Source organism: Ovis aries, chromosome 5 (assembly GCF_016772045.2).
Source record: "Ovis aries strain OAR_USU_Benz2616 breed Rambouillet chromosome 5, ARS-UI_Ramb_v3.0, whole genome shotgun sequence".
Taxonomy (NCBI): Eukaryota; Metazoa; Chordata; class Mammalia; order Artiodactyla; family Bovidae; genus Ovis; species Ovis aries.
Genome location: NC_056058.1, coordinates 11729679 through 11756790, shown reverse-complemented (window position 1 = coordinate 11756790; position 27112 = coordinate 11729679). Strand labels below are relative to the sequence as shown.

Genomic DNA, 27112 nt, shown 5'->3' with positions numbered 1-27112 from the left:
ATTTTTGTTGTTTAGTCACTAAGTCATGTCTGACTCTTTTGCGACCCCATGGACTGTAGCCTGCCAGGCTCCTCTGTCCATAAGATTTCCCAGGCAAGAATAATGAAGTGGGTTGCCACTTCCTTCTTCAAGGGATCTTCCCAACCCAGGGATGGAACCCAGGTCTCCAGCACTGCAGGTGGATTCTTTACCACTGAGCCACCAGGGATGCCCTTAAGGATTTTAAAAAACCCAAATCCAACAATTATAAGCAGATTATACCAACATGTATAGCAACAGCTACCCAACCCCACTAATGACTTGATGCATGGGTTATGGACAACATCCAATCTGGTACAGTAGAACATTCCCACCACCAATAAAACAATTATTAAATAGATTAAACAATGAAATATCCAAAGCAGCTTAAACCAATAACCAGTTTTATTTTTTCTCATGTAATAGTAAGTCTGGAAATAACAAATCCAGGGCTAGTGCAGACACTCAAAGAGGCCACCAAGGAAGCCAAGATTATTGTGATTTTTCTGCAGTAAACTGCCCCAACCCTCTTGCTTAGCCTGTGGCTTGTATCTTCATGGTCATAAGATGGATCTTTAACACTAGGTACTGGATCCCTTCTCAAGGTGAGAAGTAAGGGGAAGAACAAGTTGGGGGCAGGGCAGGGGTAGGGGATGTAGAGAGGAATCCAGGTAAGACAGACTCTTAAGTGCTTTCTCACAGCCTGTATCTGCTTTTTTTGTCAATGGCCAGGCTGTGGACATGGACTCCACTAGTTGCAGGAAAACCTGTAAGAGATTTTCTAAAATAGTATACCTTACTAATCAGAACTTGGATCTTTCTGATAAGAAAAAAAAAGATACTAAAGATGCAACTACAAGTTTAGGTTACTTGTGGCTGTACAGGAGGCCAAAAACATTTCAAAGGACCAATTTGATGATGACATCCTGCTCTGATCACAACTTATTTGAATTAGATATTTGTAACAAACAGGTACTAAAAATACCCACATGTTACACAGCACATGACACTATTCTAAACAAACAAACAAAAAACCCCACTGTTTAAAGTAAGCTGTCCAAAAGGAAATAAACACATATCACAAATCAAATTATAGTAGAATACTATGTACAAACCTTCTGTGATGAGGCATGAGGGTTATTTGCAAGAGCATAACATTAAAATTAAATACTGAAAAATTAATGAGCTGGGGTCCATTTTTGTGATAGAAAACTAACTGATAAGTGCAATTCCACATGTACTGAGAAATCCTAATGAGGAGAGAATTCTCATACACACACGTGAGAGGGCTGTGGATGAAACTCCACAGAGGGACTGTCTGCAGTGTGGGTTCTCATGTGATTCCTAAAACAATTACACTGAGTATAGTTTTGAAGCTGTAAATAGGAATTTCTCATAATGTGAGTGCCCACGTGTTTCATAAAAACATGAGTAATTGTTGGTTAAAATTTCTCAACCTTAGCAATACTGACATTCTGGGGCACATACTTTCTCCCTCTTGAGGAAAGCCCCTGTGCACTGTAGGATATTTAGCAGCATCCTTGGTGTCTTCCAAAACATGCCAGTGGCAACCTCCCTCCACTTTTAAAGACTGACTATGTCTCTAGACTTTGCCAAATGTCCCCCAGGGAGCAAAATTATCCCCACTGCTGTAGATAAAGTATTGGCATTCTTTTTTCTGTAAAGGGCCAGAGAGTTGAGTATTTTAGGCTTTGTGGGCCAAAAGTGGTCTCCATCAATTTTTTTCTTCTTTAAAAATACAACCACTATTCTAAACTTGCCAGCTGCATTAAAATAGACAGCTGGCTATAGCCTGCCAACCTGTTACTGGCTTCCCTGTGGTCCTTATTTCATAGACTTTTCTCTTTAGTGTGATTTCTCTCATGAGGGATACAATCAGACCAGGAAAGGTTTGTCCAGTCATGGAATTTACAGAGATCCTCCAGGATGAGCTTGTTCTTGTGCCCAGAAGGTACAAGGTGGTACTAAAGTCATTCTGACGCTAAATACCAGGTTAGGGGTTCCCTCTCAAAGTTCTCCTGTTTTTTGAGAGCTACACGTACACTGACGGCTTCCTCACACCTCAGATACACGTTTTCTCAACCACTGTGAGTTCTTACATAGTTCCAATGCGACATGGAAAAACCCAAGTCTTTCCACAGCTTTTATATAAACTGAATTTCTCCCAAGTTAACAATTTATGCCCAGTGAGATGAGTTCCTCAAAGCTTCCTGACTTCCCGACACCTGTCAGGTTCCCTGCCAATCTGAGTTCTCCTGTTTTTCTTTAAAAAAGATGTGTCACTGGAGTCTTTTCCACACCGATGACACAAAAAGCTTCTCACCCCGGTGAGTTTTCACGTGGCTCCTGAGGGATGAATGGTCACTGAAGGCTTTCCCGCAGGCCAGGCACTCATAGGGCTTCTCCCCAGTGTGTATCCTTCTGTGCACATTGAGGTTCGAGCCGATGCTGAAGGCCTTCCCACAGTGGTCGCACTCATAGGGCTTCTCTCCTGTGTGACTTCTCATGTGTGTCTTGAGGGTTGACTGGTTTCTGAAGGCTTTCCCACACTGTCTGCATTCAACACGCTTCTTCACGAGATGAATGCTCATGTGCCTCCTCCGGGATAAATAGTCTCCAAAGACTTTCCCGCAAGCAGCACACTCATAGCGCCTCTCTTGGGTGTGGATCTTCCTGTGCGCAGTTAGGTTGGAGCTGGCACTGAAGGCTTTCCCGCAGAGGTCACACCTATATGGCTTCTCTCCAGTATGGGAATTCATGTGCGTCTTGAGGATGGACTGGTTCCTGAATGCCTTCCCGCACTGTCTGCACTCGACAGGCTTCTTTACAATGTGAATTCTCATGTGTTTCCTCCGGGACAGGAGGTCGCCGAAAGACTTCCCACACTCTTTACACTCGTAGGTTTTCTCTACTGTGTGGTTCTTCTTGTGCAAGTTAAAGTTTGACTTCCACCGGAAGGCTTTCCCACACTGCGTGCACTCGTAGGGCTTCTCCCCAGTGTGATTCCTAACGTGTTCTTTGAGATGGGAGGGGTGCTGGAAAGCCTTGCCACAATCATGACACTCATAGGGTCTCTCCCCAGTGTGTGTTCTCCTATGGGCAATGAGGTGGCAGCTCCGGCCATAAGCCTTCCCACACTCGTCACACTTGTATGGCCGCTCCCCAGTGTGGACTCTCATGTGTATCTTCAGGGAGGAGAGGGTGCGGAAGGCATTCCCACATTGAGTGCAGTCGAAGGGTTTCTCTGTGAGATGAGTTCTTGCGTGACTCCTGAGGGCTGAGGGGTCATTGAAAGCCTTCCCACAGGCACTGCACTCGTAGGGCTTCTCCCCAGTATGTATTCTCCTGTGCCGTGTGAGGGAAGCACTTGTAGTGAAGGCTTTCTGGCACTGATGACATTCGTGCATCTTCCTCCCATTGTAAACGCTCATGTGTTGGGTTACATGGGACCTGTTCCTGAAAGTCACCCCACAGTCCCGGCGGTGATACGGTCTCTTGCCAGTGTGCCTTCCCAACTGCTGAGTGAGATGAGCGCCTATGCTAAAGACGTCAAACAGGTTAGTGTACTCCGCGGACTTCTCTCCAAGCTGACTGTTTTCCTGTTGATGGAGAGGGATCACTAAGGCATTAAGGAAATGACTAAGGCATATCCTATGTTTGTTACATTCCTAAGACTATCCCCACATAAACTGGTATAAGTAGAAGCATATTGCAATTACTAATGATGTCACAATCTGCAAAGCAAAAATATTGCTCCTGCCCTGTATGGACTCCATCAAAAAAGAAAATAAATGAATGCCATGAATGTAACTTTCACAAAGCTTCTTGCATATACACTTTGTTAACTGTTTAAAACTAAATTAAGCCAACACTCAACATCTGAGATGTAGTTATAGAAATAATTACTCAATAGGACTTTAAGAAAAGTCTGGGGCCAAATTCAGGGTTTTCCCCAAACTGGTAATACTATCTCTACCACTGTTTGCTCTTGGGGGTGGCTGAGGGGTGTGGGGGACCTGCCTGGCTTTGAGAAGCTTTTCTAACTCAGGCTAACCCCTGTCCTCTCCCAATATGGAAGATTCACAATTATTCCAAGGAAATCTTACCACTGTCACACCATTAGATGTTTCCTTCCCAAAAATGTCTTCCACAAGAATTGACCATTTGGTTTTAGATGGCGTCGCCCAATCTGAAACAAATTGGGAAAATATCAACCTGCTGGCGAAGAAAAATGGTGGGATGACAGTGACAAAAATAGAGGTGGCTTTCTTTGCAGATACAAATCATAAAGAAAAGAAGGGAATGTGAGAGGGGAGTGGTAAAAAGGATTGAGAAATCTGGAAGTGTGAGACATCTGGCAATGAAGGGGGTAGAAATTTAAGTTGACTCACTAAGAATTAACTCTTCAAATACTAACACTGATAATGATATTAAGAGTATGACCAAGAATGTTGAATAGGAAAGAATGAGACAAAGAGCCCACATGGCCACTTCAAATTTAAAGATGAAGGGACACCAAAACCAAAAGACTTTTGAGAGGATGGAGGTGTAGTCAAAGAGAAAGCGCATTTTCAACCTGGGTGAGGTTTCCCAATGAAGCTCCATTCATCCCCATCGCTGGCAAGAGCAGATTCTCAGCAGCACTTGTGTCTGCCTGGTGCTTACCGGGACAAGGGCCTCGGTGAAGTTCCCGATCCTCTGTCCTCAGCTCCTCTTCTTGCTCCAAGTGGGAGATGAGGCTGGGTTTGCCCACCTGGCACCCTACTCATGGGGAAAGACATATGTTGAGGGAAGATTGTGCAGAGGACCACCCCTTCCAATAGTCTGGGGTCAGTGTTTTGGTCTTCAGTGTTCTGAGGATGGACAAGTCTGACTTTAGGAGCAGCAAAATGGCGGTGCCACATTTCTAAGGAACACAGTGAAAGGCTTTCATAAAACAAAAACCCCCAAATATTCCCACACATTTTGCCCTTCAAAAGAATGAGGATTTCTTAACTCAGAAAACTATGCCCAAGCTCAGACACACATAACCTCCAAGGTCAATGCAGTGGACAGATCTCAATATCCAAAGGGAGATACCACTAGGGCAGGGACCAGGTCAACTTGTCCATAACTGTATTCTAAATCCCTACACAGTTCCTGAGCCACAGCAAGCACATGTAACAAGGACATTTGATTCATGAATGAACGAATGAAGAAATGACACCAGCCTTACCCACTGAGGCAAGGTTACTATAGTTCTCCAGCATCACATCTTTGTACAGTTTTCTCTGAGTAGAGTCCAGCAAGGGCCACTCCTTCTCAGTGAAGTCCACAGCAACATCCTGGAAAGTCACTGATTCCTGAAACACCACACACATTTGGGGTCAGTGAGAACCCAGCCTGTGTTAAAAGATGGCTGAGGATAAAGACTACGTGTGAGAGACTCTAAACACAGGATTGTCAATACAGGGCTCTGAGGTCTAAACATTTACTTTAGAAGACAGTTCTTAGATGTCTTCTCTTCCTTATGAGATAATTTCATCCTATCTCATTGCTTCAAATGCATCTGACGTGGGATCAAACCTCCTTTCACTTCCAGCCTGGCCTGAGAGCTTTGAGCTGTATGATGAAAAAACAACTTGTTACACGTCATTTTCCCTAACATCCCTGATACCAGCCTCACAACCTTCTCTGCTTCTTCCTCTTGCACTCTGATCAGGCATCCATCAGCCTAGATGAAGACCCTCCCCCACCTTCAGGGGTCTTAAAGAGCTTGGTATACCTGGGATGGTTCAACACTGGTTGATGTATGAGGTTCCAGGCCATTGCATGCAAACAGGTCAACATCCTGGGGACAGGAAGGGTCTTTTGAAGAAAGAGGAATTTCTGACTCATGGATACAGGCAGGCTCCTGGCTGGTCATAGCTAGAGAAGAGAGAACCCATGAGGATTAAAGCCCACCTGACACTCGCAAATCAGGAAATGATCCCATACTAATTATGTGTGTGTGCAGTGCACATGCCCCAATCACAATCACACACACACACATACACAAGTTGTGTAACAAGCCAGAGCAGCCCTGCTCCACTCAAGGATAGGAAAAAGGGTGGTGGGCCTACATAGCCATAAAGAAAATGACACACATCCTCAAAAAATAAAAAAGAAAGAAACTAATATATGTTCTCATTCTCAATTTATGAGTGAAAAAATGAAAGCTCTAAGAGATGGAGCTATTACTTTGCTCAGATTTATTAAAATAATAAGTAAAGTAAGTAAGTAAAGCCGCTCAGTCGTGTCCGACTCTTTGCGACCCCATGGACTATAACCTACCAGACTCCTCCCTCCATGGGATTCTCCAAGCAAGAGTACTGGAGTGGGTTGCCATTTCCTTCTCCAATGGGTTATCAATTACCTGTAGCCTTCTTTGCTCACCAACTACAAACACTCCCTGCCTCACCCAAACTCACAAAGACCCTGAATCAGACACAGTTGCCAGGGGAGCTCTCAGGACTCTGCCCCACCCACTTCAGTTCACGCATGCCCCACCCACTTCAGTTCACACATTCCCCCACCATTTTTGACCTGACGGCTTCCCTAGCTATGCATATCCTTGCCCTCAGTGAAGTGGCAGGAGCCATGGAAGCTTGATTTCTGAGGGCATTCAACACCCGAAGAACTTACCCCATGTGGGAGCCAGGCCAAGAGCTGCCATCTTACGAGAATGACAGTAAATCTGCCTGAAGAGCAGGGCCTGGGACCAGGAAGCCACTTTCTCTCTCATGGGTCTCCTGGAGTGGACATCTGTAGGAAACGAGAGAAAGACTACTAGGTGTAGCCAAAGGTTTTCTGTCTCTCCCGCTCACATGACAATTCTGACTTTTGTTTTTCAGCATTTCCTCTTTTGAGAAGCAAGTTCTGTCTCATCCTGGGCCTTAATCTTGCTTAGGTAAAACCTCCAGACAACATGGTGGAGGTCCTGGACCCACCTCAACTAAGACTCAGAGTCACTCTCTCAAGTAATGTGTCACCAATTGTTATTCAGTCGCTAAGCCATGTCCAACTCTTTTGCAACTCCATGGACCATAGCCCACCAGGCTCCTTTGTCCATGAAATTTCTCAGGCAAGAATACTGGAGTGGTTCCCATTTCCTACTCCAGGGGACTGTCCCAACCCAGTGATCAAACCTGCATCTCCTGCTTGGCAAGCAGATTCTTTACCACTGAGCCACATGAAAAGTCCATGTTACCAATTCACTCACTAAACACTTAGGCTCCAGACTTATTCAAGGCTCATCCTGGCTTATGATGGTTCAAGTAACCAAGAGGAGGATCCATCTAGGACCATGTGTTCCGATCTCCAATGCCTTTGGCCCCATACTCTATGAACTGTGGGCTACAGCTCAGGGCTTGTCATCACTAGAATCAGGTTCGCCTCACTAACAATGATTCAAAAATCTGCTCTCTGGACAAAATCTCCTACACAATATGTACCCTGTTAGACATGAAGTGCCAGGAAGACAAAGATTTTTCACGTCTTTGTTTTGTTCACTGCTGCAGTGTCTGAAGGGCTTCCCCAGGTGGCTCAGTGGGTAAAAGAACCCACCTGCCATAAGAGATGCAGGTTCGATCCCTGAGTCAGGAACATCCCCTGGAGAAGGAAATGGCAACCCACTCTCCAGTATTGTGTCTGGAAAATGCAAGGGACAGAGGAGCCTGGTGGGCTACAGTCTATGGGTCACAAAGAGTTGGACATGACTAAGCAACTGAGTATGCAGTGTCTGGAACAGTACCTCAAATAATAAACAGGTTTAAAGTGAGTGTAACAGTGAATGGTGACAAATAAGCTGACCCACATTTCTCTTCATACTGAGATGACGTCCTTGGGCCTTGGGGTCTTGGAAAGATCACAAGGGATGGAACTTGGAGAGGAGGGGGATCCTGTTCAGATCCTATGAGATATATGTATGTTGACACAGCCATGTGGCTTAGGCACGCCTTGGCCCTCACTGTTCACCATCTGCAATATGGGGCAAGGTACACAAGTGGTTCAAGCCTGGATGGAGAATGCACTCACATCAATTTCAAATCTGTGGGATATTTTCAAAGTCTCATGGTAATGTAAACTATAGACCAGAGCAAGGTTCTGGAGTATTTCTCATCTGAGCAATTATACCACTTGTTGAGCTAGAATTGGTGACCCTAGATACAGATCTCAGCATCACACAAGCACAGAGTTAATGCCACCATGTATTCTGCATGCTCACATGCATTTCTCCCTCACCCTAATCTCACCACTGCTCCTCAAATTACAAAAGACCTACCTTCATCGTTTTTCAGTCCAAAATACATTTTATCCTTTACAATTGTTCTATTAGGATTTCTCCTTTTGTGGCCATAATTCCTCCAATATTTGATTTAAAATCCCCATATTCAATTTTGTAATACAACCCAGAGATATTCAGAATTTGCAGGTGGAACTACTATAGAGAGAATAATCTTTTTGTTACTTTTATTGAGTGGTATTTCTGCCCCTGCTAGAACTGTCTCTACCAGTCATTCCTGTAGGCCCAAAGAAACAATAGTTTTGAGAATACTGCAAGCCATTTTTTTTACTCCAGAAATGTGTTACACTCATAAATTAACATCTCTATACTTCACTATCTGTAAGCTTTCAACCAATCAAATGAAATGTCCCAGGGGATAAAAGGACAGATTAATACTTCTGTTTCCAACAGGCAACCTACATATACTGGTTAAATCTCCCATTCAAAACTATTTTAAGCACAATACAAAATAAACACAGGTATTTTTAAAAATCATTCACACGCTGGTAATAAATACACAGAAATTTTAAAATGCGTAATTTCTAAAAGGACAATTACAATTGTTAAAAAAAAAAAGGCAAAATGTTGAAATAAAGAGTTTCATCAGGTTACACAGTCCCCCTCTCAAAACAAACAAACAAACCCGTTTTTCAGAGTCTCACACAAAGTCTGGTCCTCAAGCCAGCTGCATAAACATCACCTAGAGAACTTTAATAATTCTGCTTCCCAGTTCATATCCAAGCCCAATTAAAGGAGAGTTTTGAAGTAGACTGATGAATCTATTTTATTAATAACAAGCACTATAGGTGACTTTTACACAGGCTTAAATTTTAAAACCACTTCTAGAGAATAAACATGAGGGCACACAGATAAAGAGATGATAAGCATAAAGAGCCATGGGAGACAGAGGAAAATGGCTGAACTGATTCTAAATAGAATTCTAAAAGGAGAAGGAAGGAGTCCAGGCAATTATTGCAGAACACAGTAGCTGTGAACTTCTCATTTCAGAAGGCAAATATAAAAACACTGAAGATAAAAACGGATCACAGTTAGATACAATTAAACTGAACCAGAGAACAAAAATGGCAGAAGAATATCTGAATAGCAGCCTGGGAGGAAAATAATGCAGGTTACCTTTAAAGCAATGGGATGCAACTTCTAGTTGCATCTCAATCACCTGGAGAGCCTGTTAAAACTGGAAATGTATTTTTAAAAACTCACATTGCTAGGCCCTAGCCCCAGTTTTTGACTCCGAAGATATGGGGTGTGAAATGCAAGAATATGCGTTTATAACAAATTCCCAGGTGATGCTGATGCTGTTGGTCTGAAGAACACACTTTAAGAATCACTGCTTTAAAAAAGTAAAACATTAGGCTGACACCTGACTAGTGGCCAGCAACAATGGGAGCCAGAAGATAGTGGAACATCTTCACGGCTCTGGAATATACTTTAAAAATCAAAATGTCCATTAAGATGGCAAAATAACATCATATTTGAACTTGCCACTCACAGAAAAGAGAAATTCTAAAACAAATACTTTAGGGAGAATGGGAAATTCAAGGAAGCAAAGACTGTTAAGAACTTACACCAAAGAGTCCATGAACCAAAGAAAGAACACAACAAGGAAAATGTGTGGGTATAATGAAACTAAACATGACTATACACGATAATCTCTTTCGAGTTAAAAAAAAAAAAGACAAAATTAGAATGCAAGACCAGTGGCATGATCTGATGGTCCAGTGGCTAAAATTCTGCTCACAATGCAGGGGGACCAGGTTCAATCCCTGATCAGGGAACTTGACCCTGCATGCCACAAAATAAAGATTCAAGATCTTGTTTGCCACAATTAAGACCAGGTACAACCAAATAATTAAATAAATATTTTTTAAAAATAATAAAATGGATGATCACAAAACCAGGAGAGTGATGTAAATGAGGAGAGTGATAAGGTATCAAAAATCTAAATTTCATGAACAAACAAGGATAAGAATTCTCCAAGACAACTACTAAGATAATACATATAAATAAATTCTACATATATATATACACACATAGATAAATTCAAAACATGCAAAGAAAAATGTGGAGTGAACAAAATTCTCAAATCAAAAGCTAGAGGGCAGGAAAAAAAAAAAAAAAAAAAAGCTATAAAAAAGCTGACCAAACGCTTCAACCACAGTAGATTCTCAAAATGGAGTAAAAACAATCCAGTTATATGGTGCTTGCAGGAACATCTAAAAAATAAGGATATAGCAAGAATGGAAAGGTAAATGGGCTTCCCTTGTGGCTCAGCTGGTAAAGAATCTGCATACAATGCGGGTAGACCTGGGTTCAATCCCTGGGTTGGGAAGATCCCCTAGAGAAGGGAAAGGCTACCCACCCCAGTATTCTGGCCTGGAAAATTCCATGGACTGTACACCCCATGGAGTCACAAAGAGTCGGACATGACTGAATGACTTTTGCTTCACATACAAGGTAAATACTTTTTTAAAAATCTGGTTTAAATATTTTAATACCAGAATGAATTAAACCAAAAAGGCTAAGAGTAAAAACTGAGGAACTGCATAATGAAAAAAGGTATAACCCCTGAAAAAGCTATAACTGTTTTAGCTATATACTATATATGTTTTAGCCTCAAAAATACAGGGGGAGGGTGGTAGGTCTCTAAGGAGAATGGACAAAGCCACTACCAGAGCTCTCAATAATACGTTCAAGCAGACAACTCAATAACTATATGCAGACTGCATAAGATGAAATAGTATTTCCTAACTATAAAATCCAACCACACATGGGGTACAACGTGTGTCTCAGAAAATGGCATCAAGCTGACTACAGTGTTAAGTTAGCAAACAATAACCAAAAACCAGGAAAAGGTCACAGAAATTGAAACTAAAAGTCCTAAATAACTTTCATGTCAAAGAAGTCATAGTATTTGATAATACTTAGAACTGAAATACAATAGAATATTCACTACAGTCCTTTGGGATGTGCAGGTATCCAATGTAAGAAATTGTAAAGAAACGTGCCAAGAAAGTAAAAGAAGAAAATTATGAAGAACACAAAGTTATGAAACAGAAAACATACATATTATAAAGTGGTTCAATCAAGCCAAAAGTTTTAAGAGAAAAAGAAAATTGACACAATTCTGACAGGACTTATTTAAAATAAAGGAAAGAACATATAAATACAAGAATGAAAGACTGGTAACATCACACATATATCAAGCACTAAAAACACAGTATGAGATGACTTCATGGCAAACAGATGGGGAAATAATGGAAACAGTGACAGACTTTATTTTTGGGGGGCTCCCAAATCACTGCAGATGGTGACTGCAGCCATGAAATTAAAAGACACTTGCTCCTTGGAAGAAGAGCTATGACCAACTTAGACTGCATATTAAAAAGCAGAGACAAAGGTCTGTCTAGTCAAAGCTATGGTTTTTCCAGTAGTCATGTATGGATGTGAGAGTTGGACTATAAAGAAAGCTGAGTGCAGAAGAATTGATGCTTTTGAGCTGTGGTATTGGAGAAGACTCTTGAGAGTCCCTTGGATTGCAAGGAGATCCAACCAGTCCATCCTAAAGGAAATCAGTCCTGAATATTCATTGGAAGGACTGATGCTAAAGCTGAAACTCCAATACTTTGGCCACCTGATGCGAAGAACCACTCACTGGAAAAGACCTTAATGCTGCAAAAGACTGAAGGCAGGAGAAGGGAACGACAGAGAATGAGATGGTTGGATGGCATCACTGACATGATGGGCATGAGTTTGAGTAGGCTCCGGGAGTTGGTGATGGACAGGGAAGCCTGGCATGCTGCAGTTCATGGGGTCACAAAGAGTCGGACACGACTGAGCGACAGAACTGAATTGAATTCAAGACCATATTTTAACAACTTTGATTATACAATTTAGCTTTAGATGGAATAAGTTCTTAAAGAAATTTTATTTACCATAATTAAATAGAGAACTTGGATGCCCTTTGACTCTTAGAGAACTGAAACAACAGCTTTAGGAAAAAAAAAAATCTCCAGATCCCAGTGGTTTTTCCTGGTACAATTCCCTTGTAAAGAAAAAGTGAGTCTATTCTTAGGTAAAATATTCCAGAGTTCAGAAAAAAAGAGAACACTCCCACCCCATTTTATGAGGCTGGCATAAATGTGAAACAGAAAAGGAAAATTACAAGCCAATTTCACTCAAATGTAGATTGGTTTAATTCTGTAATTGGTTTAATACCATTACCAGGTAAATAAGATAATCATATTTTTCACTTATTCATTTAAAACACAAACAGAACTAGAACCTACAGATCAGGCATAGTTTGAGATGACTTAAGTACATCAACACATCAAAGTAGATGCTGGGAAAAAAAAAATCACTCAGTGAGTGATTTTCATGACAAAAAAACTCTTAGATTAGGAAAAAGGAGCTTCCTTTACCTAACACTATTTTTTTTTTTTTAAAGCCTTCAGCTAACACTCAAGTTAATTCCCCTTAAGGTCAGAAAGAAAACAGGACTGCCTCAAGTTGGCTTTTCGAACTCCATTCAATACTACTGGAAGTCCAGCAAAGAAAGTAAATAATAAAAATAAACATGTGATACGAAAGAAAAACATAAATATACATCAGTACTTTCCAAAGAATAAAACTAACAATAACAAAAACCATTATATCTTTCTTGCTGATACTCATAAAACTTGACTGAAAAGCATTATAGAAGATGTAACCAGTTAACTGTAAAATTCAATGGCATAATAATGCCAATATTCTCAAAATTTATACACACGCACAGGTGTGTGCGTGAATAAAACACAATTTGCAAGTAAAACCACAGTATATGGAGCTTTGTAAACTGACTAAAATTTAAGTCACTATGTATCTAAAAAAGAATGGAAGGCGCATGTCTCTGAAAATACTTGGGTGCATATAATTCATCATAAGTAATTATCAAAATTAGGAAATACATTTTTAAGAAAACATACAAGCAGTAAAATCCAGGGAAAAAATCATGGAGAAGGAGATGGATGCAGTTCAGAAGAATACAGGTTTCTGAGTTTTCATAATCTTATTTTTCTTGTCCTAGTTTGAGGAATCACTTTATTCTTCTTTTAATTTTGTGTTTTGATACTTTGCGGGGGGCATATATGTCTTATATTCTAATAAAAAAATTATTCGAAGGGAAACTAGAAAGCACCAAATAAGATGGCAAAAGTCAATGCAAAATATTAGTAATCATATTAAATATTAATGGACTAATTCTCAAGTTAAACAACAACGCTGAAGTGTATTTTTAGATCTAGTTATAGACTATTTACACGACAGTCAACTAAACTAAATAACGGAGAAGTTTAAGTGTAAAAAAGCATTCAAGACAAATGATAACTGAAAGAAAACCAGTGTGCTGCTATTAATATTAGACAAAAATGACCACAAAGCAAAAGGTAGGTAGTTTATTCTTGGGTCTCCAATTCCTGACTCACATATCCACCTCAATAACGTCCTGAACTCATCTGGAATGGGCTTTTCTGTCCCCACCCCAAGATGTCAATTTTTTTGGACCACATTACTGGTGCCTCAGCCGGGTCCTAAACTTCATCACCAACACTTCATACCGCTTATCACAGGGTCTAAAACACACTCCTGCCTGGCTTCCCGGTCCCAGGTCCTGTCCCCTGTTAACTCTGCCGTCCTTCTGGGCTTCCCGGGTTCTCATGAAGGGCAAGAGTAAAGGGTTAAGCGATGAAAGCGGGACTTACATCACCGACAGTAGAATCATGGGAAGCAAAGGTCACGGAAGCTGCAGCCGAAGGGATGACAAGTTCATACGGAAAGTCCGATAGGCCGCGGGGACCAAGAGCTTGTAAGAAGCCACGGTGGACCACTCCTCTTCCCATGTGTATAGCAGCACTCTCCTCCCAAGAGTAATGGCTTCCGCTTCACTTCCGCCTTCTAAGTGTCGCGGGACTTCAAAACTGGACGCGAACAAGGAAGCACAGAGCGGAAAGGATTCTGGGAAATGTAGTTTGGGAATTAAAGCGGGCTTGAGGGAGTTGCCTAGGTGTAATCTACGAATCAGGCACATTTTCTCCAATTTATACTCCTTGGAAGAAAAGTTATGACCAACCTAGATAGCATATTCAAAAGCAGAGACGTTACGTTGCCGACGAAGGTCCGTCTAGTCAAGGCTATGGTTTTTCCAGTGGTCATGTATGGATGTGAGAGTTGGACTGTGAAGGCTGAGAGCCGAAGAATTGATGCTTTTGAACTGTGGTGTTGGAGAAGACTCTTGAGAGTCCCTTGGACTGCATGGAGATCCAACCAGTCCATTCTAAAGGAGATCAGCCCTGGGTGTTCTTTGGAAGGAATGATGCTGAAGCTGAAACTCCAGTACTTTGGCCACCTCATGAGAAGAGTTGACTCATTGGAAAAGACTCTGATGCTGGGAGGGATTGGGGGCAGAAGGAGAAGGGGACGACAGAGGATGAGATGGCTGGATGGCATCACTGACTCGATGGACGTGAGTCTGAGTGAACTCCGGGAGTTGGTGATGGACAGGGAGGCCTGGCATGCTGTGATTCATGGGGTGGCAAAGAGTCGGACACGACTGAGCGACTGAACTGAACTGAACTGAACTGATAATTGTTCAAGTCCCCTGGTAATCAGTTTTCAGGCCTCTTTTCGTCCTGTCTGTTAGCACTGAATCTTACCATTTTAAGTAAGCACTGCTTTTAATAGATACATTAAAATGCCACAAATCAAACTCCTGACTCCACCTTATCGACATCAAATAATAGCAACCTGATTTTTCCACATTTCCATTATAAACTTGACAACAGGCTGGACTCCTCTCTCCAACAGGGAATGCTCAGTTCTACTTCGACCATCAGCCATGAATCTTACTGCTTTGCAAGAAATATTTTTCCTGTTTCTGAGTCAAGAAAGGTCACAGCAGCACTTGAAACCAAGTAGGATCCATCTTATCCTCTGTTGCCCTCTTCTTCTGCCTTCAGTCTTTCCCAGAATCAGGGTCTTTTCCAATGACGGTTCTTCCAATCAGGTGGCCAGAGTTACTGGACCGTCAGCTTCAGCATCAGTCCTTCCATTAGTGTCCACAGCTGATTTCCTTTAGGACTGACAGATTTGATCTCCTTGCTGTCCAAGGGACTCTCAAGAGTCTTCTCCAGCACCACAGTGTGAGAGCATCAATTCTTTGGCTCTCAGCACTCACAGCTGTGCAGCTTCCCTGATGGTTCAGAGGGCAAAGAATCTGCCTGCAATGCAGGAGACCCAGGTTCAATACCATGGTCAGAAAGATACTCTGGGAAGGAAAAGGGAACCAATGCTGGAACTTGGCTGGAGAATCACATGGACAGAGGAGTCTGGTGGGCTACAGTCCATGGGGTCACAGAGATTCGGGCAGGACTGAGGACCTAACACTTTCACTTACATTTTCTCACATCCTTACATGACTAGTGGAAAAACCAGTTTGACTATACAGACCTTTGTTGACAAAGTGATGGCTCTACATTTTAATATGCCCTCTAGGTTGTAGGCAAGAATCCCTTAGAAGAAATTGAGGAGAAACAAGAGTCTGAAATGCAGTACTTGAATGCAATCTCAAAAACGACTGAATGATATTTGTTCATTTCCAAGGCAAACCATTCAATATCACAGTAACCCAAGTCTATGCCCCAACCAGTAATACTGAAGAAGCTGAAGTTGAATGGTTCTATGAAGACCTACAAGACCTAGAACTAACACCCCCAAAAGATGTCCTTTTCATTATATAGAACTGGAATGCAAAAGTAGGAAGTCAAGAAACACCTGGAGTAACAGGTAAATTTGGCCTTGGTGTACAGAATGAAGCAGGGCAAGGGCTAATAGAGTTTTGCCAAGAGAACGCACTGGTCATAGCAGTCACCCTCTTCCAACAACACACAATCACCCTCTTCCAACAACACAAGAGAAGACTCTACACATGGACATCACCAGATAGTCAATACTGAAATTAGATTGATTATATTCTTTGCAGTCAAAGATGGAGAAGCTCTGTACAGTAAGCAAAAACAAGACTGGGAGCTGACTGTGGCTCAGGTCATGAACTCCTTATTGCCAAATTCAGACTGAAATTGAAGAGAGTGGGGAAAGCCACTAGACCATTCAGGAATGACCTAAATCAAATCCCTTACAATTATACAGTGGAAGTAAGAAATAGATTCAAGGGACTAGATCTGATAGATAGTTCAGTTCAGTCACTCAGTCATATCCGACTCTGTGACCCCATGGACTGCAGAACAGCAGACCTCCCTGTCCATCACCAACTCCCGGAGTTCACCCAAACTCACGTCCATTGAGTCGGTGATGCCATCTAACCATCTCATCCTCTGTCCACCCCTTCTCTTCCTGCCTTCAATCTTTCCCAACATCAAGGTCTTTTCAAATGAGTCAGCTCTTTGCATCAGGTGGCCAAAGTGTTGGAGACAGAGTACCTGATAAACTATGAATGGAGGTTCATAACATTGTATGGGAAACAGGGATCAAGACCATCCGCAAGAAAAAGAAATGCAAAAAAAGCAAAATGGCTGTCTGAGGAGGACTTACAAATAGCTGAAAAAATAAGAGACGTGAAAAGCAAAGGATAAAAGGAAAGATATACCCTTTTGAATGCAGAATTCCAAAGAATAGCAAGGAGAGATAAGAAAGCCTACCAGTGATTAGTGCAAAGAAATAGAGGAAAGCAATAGAATGGGAAAGACTAGAGATCTCTTCAAGAAAATTAGAGATACCAAGGAAACATTTCATGCAAAGAAGGGCTCAATAAAGGACAGAAACGGTATGGACCTACCAAAAGCAGAAGATATTAAGAAGAGGTGGCAAGAATACACAGAAGAAATATATAAAAAAGATCTTCACAACCCAGATAATCATGATGGTATGATCACTCACCTAGAACCAGACATTCTGGAGCATGAAGTCAAGTGGGCCTTAGGAAGCATCACTAGGAACAAACTAGTGGAGGTGATGGAATTCCAATTGAACTATTTCAAATCCTGAAAGATGATGCTGTGAAAGTGCTGCACTCAATATGCCAGCAAATTTGGAAAACTCAGCAGTGGCCACTCAGCAGTGGCCACAGAACTGGAAAAGGTCAGTTTTCATTCCAATCTCAAAGAAAAGCAATGCCAAAGAATGCTCAAACTACTGCACAATTGCACTTATCTCACACACTAGCAATGTAATGCTCAAAATTCTCCAATTCAGGCTTCACGGTACATGAACCATGAAATTCCAGATGTTCAAGCTGGATTTAGAAAAGGCAGTGGAACCAGAGATCAAATTGCCAACATCTGCTGGATCATCAAAAAAGTAAGAGAATTTAAAAAAAAAATCTATTTCACTGACTGCACCAAAGCCTTTGACTCTGTGAATCACAACAGACTATGGAAAATTCTTCAAGAGATGGGGCCTCCTGAGAAACCTGTATGCAGGTCAAAAAGCAACAGTTAGAACCAGACATGGAACAACAGACTGGTTACAAATTTGGAAAGGCTGTATATCGTCACCCTGTTTATTTAATTTATATGTAGAGTACATCATGCAAAATGCCAGACTGGATAAAGCACAGCTGGAATCAAGATTGCAGGGAGAAATATCAATAAGTTCAGATATGCAGATGACACCACCCTTATGGCAGAAAGCAAAGAGGAACTAAAGAGCCACTTGATGAAAGTCAAAGAGGACAGTGAAAAAAGTGGTTTAAAACTCAACATTCAAAAAATGAAGGTGATGGCATCTGGTACCATCACTTCATGGGATATAGATGGGGAAACAATGGAAACAGTGACACACTTTATTTTGGGGGGCTCCAAAATGAAGATTGTGACTGCAGCCATGAAATTAAGACACTTGCTCCTTGGAAGAACAGCTATGACAAGCCTTGGTTTAGTCACTCAGTCATGTCTGACTCTTTGCGACCCCATGAACTGCAGCATGCCAGGCCTCCCTGTCCATCACCAACTCCCAGAGCTTACCAAAACTCGTATCTATTGAGTCAGTGATACCATCCAACCATCTCATCCTCTGTCGTCCCCTTCTCCTCCTGCCTTCAATCTTTCCCAGCATCATGGTCTTTTCAAATGAATCAACTCTTCACATCAGGTGGCGAAAGTATTGGAGTTTCAGCTTCAGCATCAGTCCTTCCAATGAATATTCAGGATGGATTTCCTTTAGGATTGACTGGTTGGATCTCCTTGCAGTCCAAGGGATTCTCGAGAGTCTTCTCCAACACCACAGTTCAAAAGCATAAATTCTTTGGCGCTCAGCTTTCTTTAGAGTCCAACTCTCACATCCATCCATACATAACTACTGGAAAAACCATAGCCTTGACTAGACAGATCTTTGTTAGCAAAGTAATGTCTCTGCTTTTGAATATGCTGTCTAGGTTGATCATAACTTTCCTTCCAAGGAGTAAGTGTCTTTTAATTTCATGGCTGCAGTCACCATCTGCAGTGATTTTGGAGTCCAAAAGTAAAATCAGCCACTGTTTCCACTGTTTCCCCATCTATTTGCCTTGAAGTGATGGGGCCAGATGCCATGATCTTAGTTTTCTGAATGTTGAGCTTTAAGGCAACTTTTTCACTCTCCACTTTCACTTTCATCAAGAAGCTCTTCAGTTCTTCTTCACTTTCTGCCGAAAGGGTAGTGTCATCTGCATATCTGAGGTTATTGATATTTCTCCCAGCAATCTTGATTCCAGCTTGTGCTTCATCCAGCCCAGTGTGTCTCTTGATGTATTCTGCATGTAAGTTAAATAAGCAGGGTGACAATATACAGCCTTGATGTACTCCTTTTCCTATTTGGAACCAGTCTGTTGTTCCATGTCCAGTTCTAACTGTTGCTTCCTGAAAATCCTAGACAGCATATTAAAAAGCAGTGACATTACTTTGCCAACAAAGGCCCATCTAGTCAAGGTATGGTTTTTCCAGTAGTCATATATGGATGTGAAATTTGGACCTGAAAGGCTGAGTACTAAAGAATTGATGCTTTTGAACTATGGTTTTGAAGAAGACTCTTGAGAGTCCCTTGGATTGCAAGGAGACCCAACCAGTCAATCCTAAAGGAAATCAATCCTGAATATTCATTGGAAGAACTGATGCTGAAGCTGAAACTCCAATACTTTCGCCACCTGATGAGAAGAGCTGACTCATTGGAAAAGATCATGATGCTGGGAAAGATTGAAGGCGGGAAGAGAAGGGGACGACAAAGGATGACATGTTTGGATGGCATCACTGACTCAATGGACATGTTTGAGTAAGGTCCAGGAGTTAGTGATAGACAGGGAAGCCTGGCGTGTTGCAATCCATGGAGTCACAAAAAGTCGGACAGGACTGAGCGACTGAACTGAACTGGAGATTTTTGTAAAATGGCACAACTGGGTTTGGGTGGAGTGCTACTGGCATCTAGTGGTGTCATCTGGGGGTGCAGCTAAACATCTCAAAATGCACAGAATAATCTCCCAGAAAAGACTTTATCTGGTGCCAAAGGTGAATAGAATGAAGATTGGAAGTGGAGTCAGGGTGTGGCAATAGGGTAATGGTAAAATAGCAGCACACCTTTTGAGAATCAGTCTGACTAATTGGTTATACACTGCAAAGCCGTCCTTGATTTGCTCAATTTACTAGAGTAGCTCGCAGAACTCAGGAAAATAAGTGACTAGATCACTTCTTTATTACAAAGGATACTAAAGAATACGAATGTACAGTCAGATAGATATATACACAGGTCAGGGTCCAGAGGGTCTTCAGCACAGGAGATTCTGTCCTCTGAGAGTTCAGGGAGCTCCACTGTCAGAGCACATAGATGAGTTCTTGCGTTCCAACCTGGAAGCTCCCTGAACCCCAACTTATTAGGTTTGAGGCAAGAAATAAATGGACTCCAGTTGGACATTTTAAATCAGCCAGCCTCCTCTTTAACCTCAGATATGCAGATGAAACCACCCTTATGTCAGAAAGCAAAGAGGAACTAAAGAGCCTCTTGATGAAGCTCAAAGAAGAGAGTGAAAAAGCTGGCTTAAAACTCAGCATTCACAGTTCTGATGAGATGGATGAAACTGGAGCCGATTATACAGAGTGAAGTAAGCCAGAAAGAAAAACACCAATACAGTATACTAACACATATATATGGAATTTAGAAAGATGGCAATGATGACCCTGTATGCAAGACAGCAAAAAAGACACAGATGTGTATAGCGGACTTTTGGACTCAGAGGGAGAGGGAGAGGGTGGGATGATTTGGCAGAATAGCATTGAAACATGTATACTATCATGTAAGAATCGAATCGCCAGTCTATGTCCGATGCAGGATACAGCATGCTTGGGGCTGGTGCACAGGGATGACCCAGAGGGATGTTGTGGGGAGGGAGGGGGGAGGGGGGTTCATGTTTGGGATCACATGTACACCCGTGGTGGATTTATGTCAATGTATGGCAAAACCAATACAGTATTGTAAAGTAAAATAAAGTAAAAATAAAAATTAAAAAAAAAAGAAAGAAAATGGGCTGATGCACAAAAAAAAACCTCAGCATTAAAAAAATGAAGGTCATGGCATCCAGTCCCATCACTTCATGGCAAATACATAGGGAAACCATGGAAACAGTGACAGACTTTATTTGGGGGGCTCCAAAATCACTGCAGATGGTGAGTGTTGTAGCCATGAAATTAAAAGACACTTGCTCCTTGGAAAAAAAAACTATGACAAACCTAGACAGCATATTAAAAAGCAGAGACATTACTTTGCCAACAAAGCACTGTATAGTCACAGCTATGCTTTTTCTAGTAGTCATGTATGGATGTGAGAGTTGGACCATAAAGAAGGCTGAGCACTGAAAAATTAATGCTTTTGAACTGTGGTGTTGGAGAAAACTCTTGAGAGTCCCTTGGACTGCAAGGAGATCAAACCAGTCAATCCTAAAAAAAATCAATTCTGAATATTCATTTGAAGGACTGATGATGAAGCTGAGGTTCCAATACTCTGGCCACCTGATGCGAAGCACTGACTCATTAGAAAAGACCCATTGCAGCACTGTTTATGATAGCCAGGACATGGAAACAACCTAGATGTCCATCAGCAGATGAATGGATAAGAAAGCTGTGGTACATATACACAATGGAGTATTACTCAGCCATTAAAAAGAATACATTTGAATCAGTTCTAATGAGATGCATGAAACTCGAGCCGATTATACAGAGTGAAGTAAGCCAGAAAGAAAAACACCAATACAGTATACTAACACATATATATGGAATTTAGAAAGATGGTAATGATGACCCTGTATGCAAGACAGCAAAAGAGACACAGATGTAAGGGAGAGGGAGAGGGTGGGATGATTTGGGAGAATGGCATTGAAACATGTATACTATCATGTAAGAAATGAAGTGCCAGTCTATGTTCGATACAGGATACAGGATGCTTGGGGCTGGTGCAGGGGGATGATCCAGAGAGATGATATGGGGTGGGAGGTGGGAGGGGGATTCAGGATTGGGAGCTCCTATACACCCGTGGTGGATTCATGTCAATGTATGGCAAAACCAATACAGTATTGTAAAGTAAAATAAAGTAAAAATAAAATTTTTAAAAAAGGGAAAAGAAAAGACCCTGATGCTGGGAAGGATTGGAGGCAGGAGGAGAAGGGGACGACAGAGGACAAGATGGTTGGATGGCTTCACCAACTCAATGGATATGAGTTTGAGCAAGCTCCAGGAAATAGTGAAGGACAGGGAAGCCTGGTGTGCTGCAGTCCATGGGGTTGCAAAGTCGGACAGGACTGAGCAACTGAACAACAAGCCTCCGCTTTGGATTTCCTGAGTCAAGAGATAGGTGGACTCCAGTTGAGGAATTTACAAACAGCCCCCTGTTTGATCTCAAAAATGAAAGTAACAATGGAAACAGGGTAAATAGTCAATTTTTGTCTCTTGTAAATACCTCAAGGGAATAACCATGGCAAGGACAAAGAGAAGCAAAATCCCTGTCTGAGTAAAGGATAAGGGAGACACTGCTGCTACTGCTAAGTCACTTCAGTTGTGTCCGACTCTGTGCGACCCCATAGACAGCAGCCCACCAGGCTCCCTCGTCCCTGGGATTCTCCAGGCAAGAACACTGGAGTGGGTTGCCATTTCCTTCTCCAATGCATGAAAGTGAAAAGTGAAAGTGAAGTCACTCAGTCATGTCTGACTCTTTGCGACCCCATGGACTGCAGCCCACCAGGCTCCTCCGTTCATGGGATTTTCCAGGCAAGAGTACTGGAGTGGGGTGTCATTGCCTTCCCCCAAGGGAGACACTACACATGGCAAAAAGTCTCCTTGAAGTCAAAAGTCAAAGGGTAATTCCAGGCAATAATGAGTCTTGCTCCTCCCAGAAGGCTTCACTTGTGAAATTTCCCTGTTAGTCCCATGGTTAAGACTCTGTGCTTCCAATGCAGAGGGACAAGTGTTCCACCCTGGTCAGGGAACTAAGATTCCACATGATACAGCATGTTAGCATCTTCTCAGCATTTTCCAGCAGCACAGGTAAAATTTGCTATTATCACTCCCTTTTATATGTTAATATTTGAGCCATGCATGTAAATGCCTAGTTTACTGTAAGATACCATTGTGTGTGGGCGCAGTTGCTCAGTCATGTCCAACCCTTCGTGATCCCATGGACTGTAACCTGCCAGGCTCCTCTGTCCATGGGATTCTCCAGGCAAGAATATTGTAGTGGATTGCCATTTCTTCCTCCAGGGGATCTTCCCAATCCAGGGATCAAACCTGTGTCTCTATGTCTCCTGCTTTGGCAGGTGGTTCTTTACCTCTAGGGCAACCTGGCAAACCCACATGCTACAGGGTGTGGCCAAAACAACAAAGAACAACAAAAGCAAAAGTTTATCAACCCCTTCTTAGAGTAATTTATATTTGTATGCATTTCATAGTTTAGTATTTTTATGCATTTAATAAAATACATAGAATTATAGAGGAAACAAATTATATTAAAATATTAAGGGAAGCAAAAAATGTGTTTTATACTTGACATTTGCTAAGAAAGTAAATCATAAATGTTCTTACTACAAAAAAATGTGGTGATTATGTGGCATGGTAGAGATGATGGCTAATACTATGAATGTAACCATTTTGCAAGATATAAGCATTTTGCAAATTAGTACCTTGTACACGTTAAACTTACACACACACACACAAAATGCTGCATGTATACTAGGAGAGGAAAGGGCTCCAGAGTGGTGAGTCAGACATTGGTGCTGGTTTTACCCTTCAGGTGGTCTACAACGGAAGCTGAGGGACCAGTGTGAGCTTTAACTTCTGCAGGATCAGGGGTGAACAGTGAGGGTAAGGATCTCCCTTTAGACTAGCGCCCCAAAGGGATGTCTCTGGGGAACAGGGAGGAACTGAAAGCAAACCAGTATGGGCTACAGCCAGGTTGCCCACCACCTGTGAGATGCCAGAAAAACCTTGGGTAACTATGGTCCATTACTATCTCAGATGGTGAAGACTCTGCCTGCAATATAGGAGACCCAGATTCAAACTCCACACCAGGAAGATCCCTTGGAGAAGTGAAGTGAAAGTCACTCTGTCGTGTCCGACTCTTTGCAACCCTATGGACTATATAGTCCATGGAATTCTCCAGGCCAGAATACTGGAGTGGGTAGCCTTTCCCTTCTCCAGGAGATCTTCCCAACCCAGAGATTGAACCCAGGTCTCCCGCATTGCAGGTGGATTCTTTACCAGCTGAGCCACTAGGGAAGCCCAGGAAATGCCAAAGGGAGGAATAATAACATCAACCAGATAAGGAAAAGCAATTGGGCAATCTTGGGGTGGCTGGGGATATGAGGCCTCAAGGAAGCCCATGGCTTCCATGGAAACTGTCCCTAGACCAGCCATGACTTTGATCCTTGTGCATCCATCTGTTTTGATCATGTGTGGATAGGAGTCTTGTTCTCTCCAACTGCTGCTAAAGGCATTCATTCTGTTGATTTCACATTTTGACCCTGCCACTGCTTCAGCTGCTGGGATTTCAAGTATCAAGCCTGTTCAAAGCAAGAATGCATGAGTCACTTGGAGCAAGATGCACTAGAAGAGGAGAGAACTGGTACCTGTTCAAGCACACTGCACAGAATACAGGGGTGATAGGCAATGCCTAGACTATGACATGCATGTGTGTGTGCTAAGTCACTTTAGTTGTGTCTGACTCTTTGTGACCCCATGTACTGTAGCCCATCAGGCTCTTCTGTTCACGGGATTTCCCAGGCAAGAAAACGAGTGGGTTGTCATTTCCTTCTCCATATTGTGGAACATCTTGAACACAAAGAGGGCAGGAGCCTAATATAATAAACATCCATGTCCCACCTTTCTGGGCTTCCCAGGTGGTGCTAATGATAAAAGACCACCTGCTCATGCAGGAGACATAAGAGACCTGGGTTAGATCCTTGGGTTGGGAAGATCCCCTGGAGGAGGGCACAGCAACCCACTCCAGTATGCTGGCCTGGAGAATCCACCTTTCTGAATTAACTTCTGGACTGGGAATTAATACTAATACTAATTAATACCAATACTAATTTATGTAAACTTTAAAATTTATCAACCTTGCTAGAGATTGCTTTATTAGTATTTTTTCGAGAAACCAAATTTCAGTTTTTTTCTCTCTACTACTCCACTTCTTCAAAATTAATTTACTTTGTTCTTTTGTGATCATTATTTCCTGCTTTAATCTTTGAGTTTGCTATGTTTATTCTTATTAATACCTTACTATGTTAAAATAGTAAGGTATTAAATAATATTTCAAGCTTTAACACACTTTCTAAGGCTACAATTTTTTCTCTAAAATTTTTTCTCTTGGAGAAGGAAATGGCAAATCACTCCAGGATTCTTGCCTGGAGAATTCCATGGACAAAGGAGCCTGGTGGTCTATAGTCCATGGGGCTGCAAAGAGTCAAATACCACTGACCAACTAACATTTTGATTTTCACTTTTCACTATCAGACAAAGTAGATTTTAATGCAATAATACACCCAGGGATAACAATGGTAGCTTCATAAAGATAAAAGACTGAATGCACCAGAAAGATATAACAATTCTGAATTTGTACTCAGTATCTAATGATTGAACTATGAGCAAAATAGTCGAATTCAGTGTGTGTGTGTTGAGGGGGTGGGTGGTGGTTTGGCTCAAGAAGGAGGGGATACATGTATACTTATATCTGCCTCTGGGAGATAGTAAAGGACAAGGAAGCCTGGGGCACTGCAGTCCATGGGGTTGCAAAGCATCAGACACCACTTAGCACCTGAACAACAACAAATAGCTGATTCACCCTATGAACCAACATGACATTGTAAAGCGATTATCCTCCAATTAAAAATAAAATTTAAAAAAAGAAACAGTCAAATTCAATATCACACTGGCTGATTTTAACATATATCACTCCATGATTGATACAACAAGGAGACAAAAAAGTCAGATTTCAACAGGTTTGACCTAATGGGTGAGCATATACAGAAAATGCACTTGATCACTGCCGAAATGATCTTTAAGCACAAACAGATCATCTACTAAGTTTGACCACAACTGCTGCATTCCACACTTAAATTTCAAAGAACTTAAATTGTGCTGAGTATGTTCATTCCACACTTAAATTTCAAAGAATTTAAATTGTGCCAAGTATGTTCTCTAGCCGCAATGCAATGATACTAAAAGCCACTGACAAAGGCATAAAAATAGGTCCTCCACATGTTTGAAAATGAAGAAACGCACTTCTATATAACTTATGGATGAAAAAAAAAACTCTCAACTGACTTTATTCTAATCAATTTCTCTGTATAGATTCCAGCAGAAATGAGGAAAATGAAGATGACTCAAAAGGAAGAGGATGAAATGAGAATTGGTTTACCGACATATAATGCTAAAGCAAATGCATGTTCACAAGTATACAAACACATGAACTGCACACCTGATAATAATGATTTTTTCCTCCAGCTTTATGGAGATAAATTGACTTCTCTTAGCACCTAATACCACTCCAGTACTCTTGCCTGGAAAATCCCATGGATGGAGGAGCCTGGTGGGCTGCAGTCCATGGGGTCACAAAGAGTCAGACATGACTGAGTGACTTCACTTTCACTTTTCACTTTCATGCACTGGAGAAGGAAATGGCAACCCACTCCAGTGTTCTTGCCTGGAGAATCCCAGGGACGAGGGAGCCTGGTGGGCTGCCATCTATGGTGTCGCACAGAGTTGGACACGACTGGAGTGACTTAACAGCAGCAGCAGCACCTGATAATTACACATTTGATTCTACTAGTGCTTAATCTAGATAAATTTCTGTATACATATATTTCCTGTTTCACTATTAAGTATGTAATATTTTGCCTGTTTTATAGATATCAAACTGAACTCGGTTAAGTTGCTTGATAAATGACAGGTAGTAAAACACAAGATAGAAGGATTTTGGGGGGAATGTGCATTGCAGCAAACTGGGAGAGCTTAGTTCCCCAATCAAGGATCAAACCCATTCCCCTTGAAGTGGAAGCATGGAGTCCTAACCACTGGACTGCTAGGGAATTCCCAGGATAGTAGGATTTAATACAAAGATACTTGACTTGAAAACTCATGATTAATCACTTTCCTAGGAGAATTAAATTTTGAAAGAACCGGAAATTCTGGCACACCCAATATTTCTTTCCCTTTGACTCATTCTAGAATCCCACACCAAAAGTTGATGACAGAA

At 41.8% G+C, this 27112-nt stretch overlaps 1 protein-coding gene across 2 annotated transcripts; it reads right to left on the bottom strand.

Annotated features, from left to right (window-relative positions):
• Positions 1-405: 405 nt before the first annotated feature.
• Positions 406-14270, bottom strand: ZNF317 (zinc finger protein 317). Of its 2 annotated transcripts, XM_042249884.1 has the most exons (8): positions 14101-14270; positions 6703-6822; positions 5804-5946; positions 5514-5640; positions 5255-5381; positions 4705-4800; positions 4146-4228; positions 406-3638 (listed from the first exon to the last, which is right to left on the bottom strand). In XM_042249884.1, the coding sequence occupies exons 5-8, from the start codon at positions 5286-5288 to the stop codon at positions 2319-2321; spliced, it is 1533 nt and encodes a 510-aa protein (XP_042105818.1). In that variant the 5' UTR covers positions 5289-5381; positions 5514-5640; positions 5804-5946; positions 6703-6822; positions 14101-14270; the 3' UTR covers positions 406-2318. The 2 variants fall into 2 exon arrangements, with proteins under 2 accessions (XP_042105818.1, XP_004008549.3); XM_004008500.5 differs by lacking the exon at positions 5514-5640.
• Positions 14271-27112: the final 12842 nt, after the last annotated feature.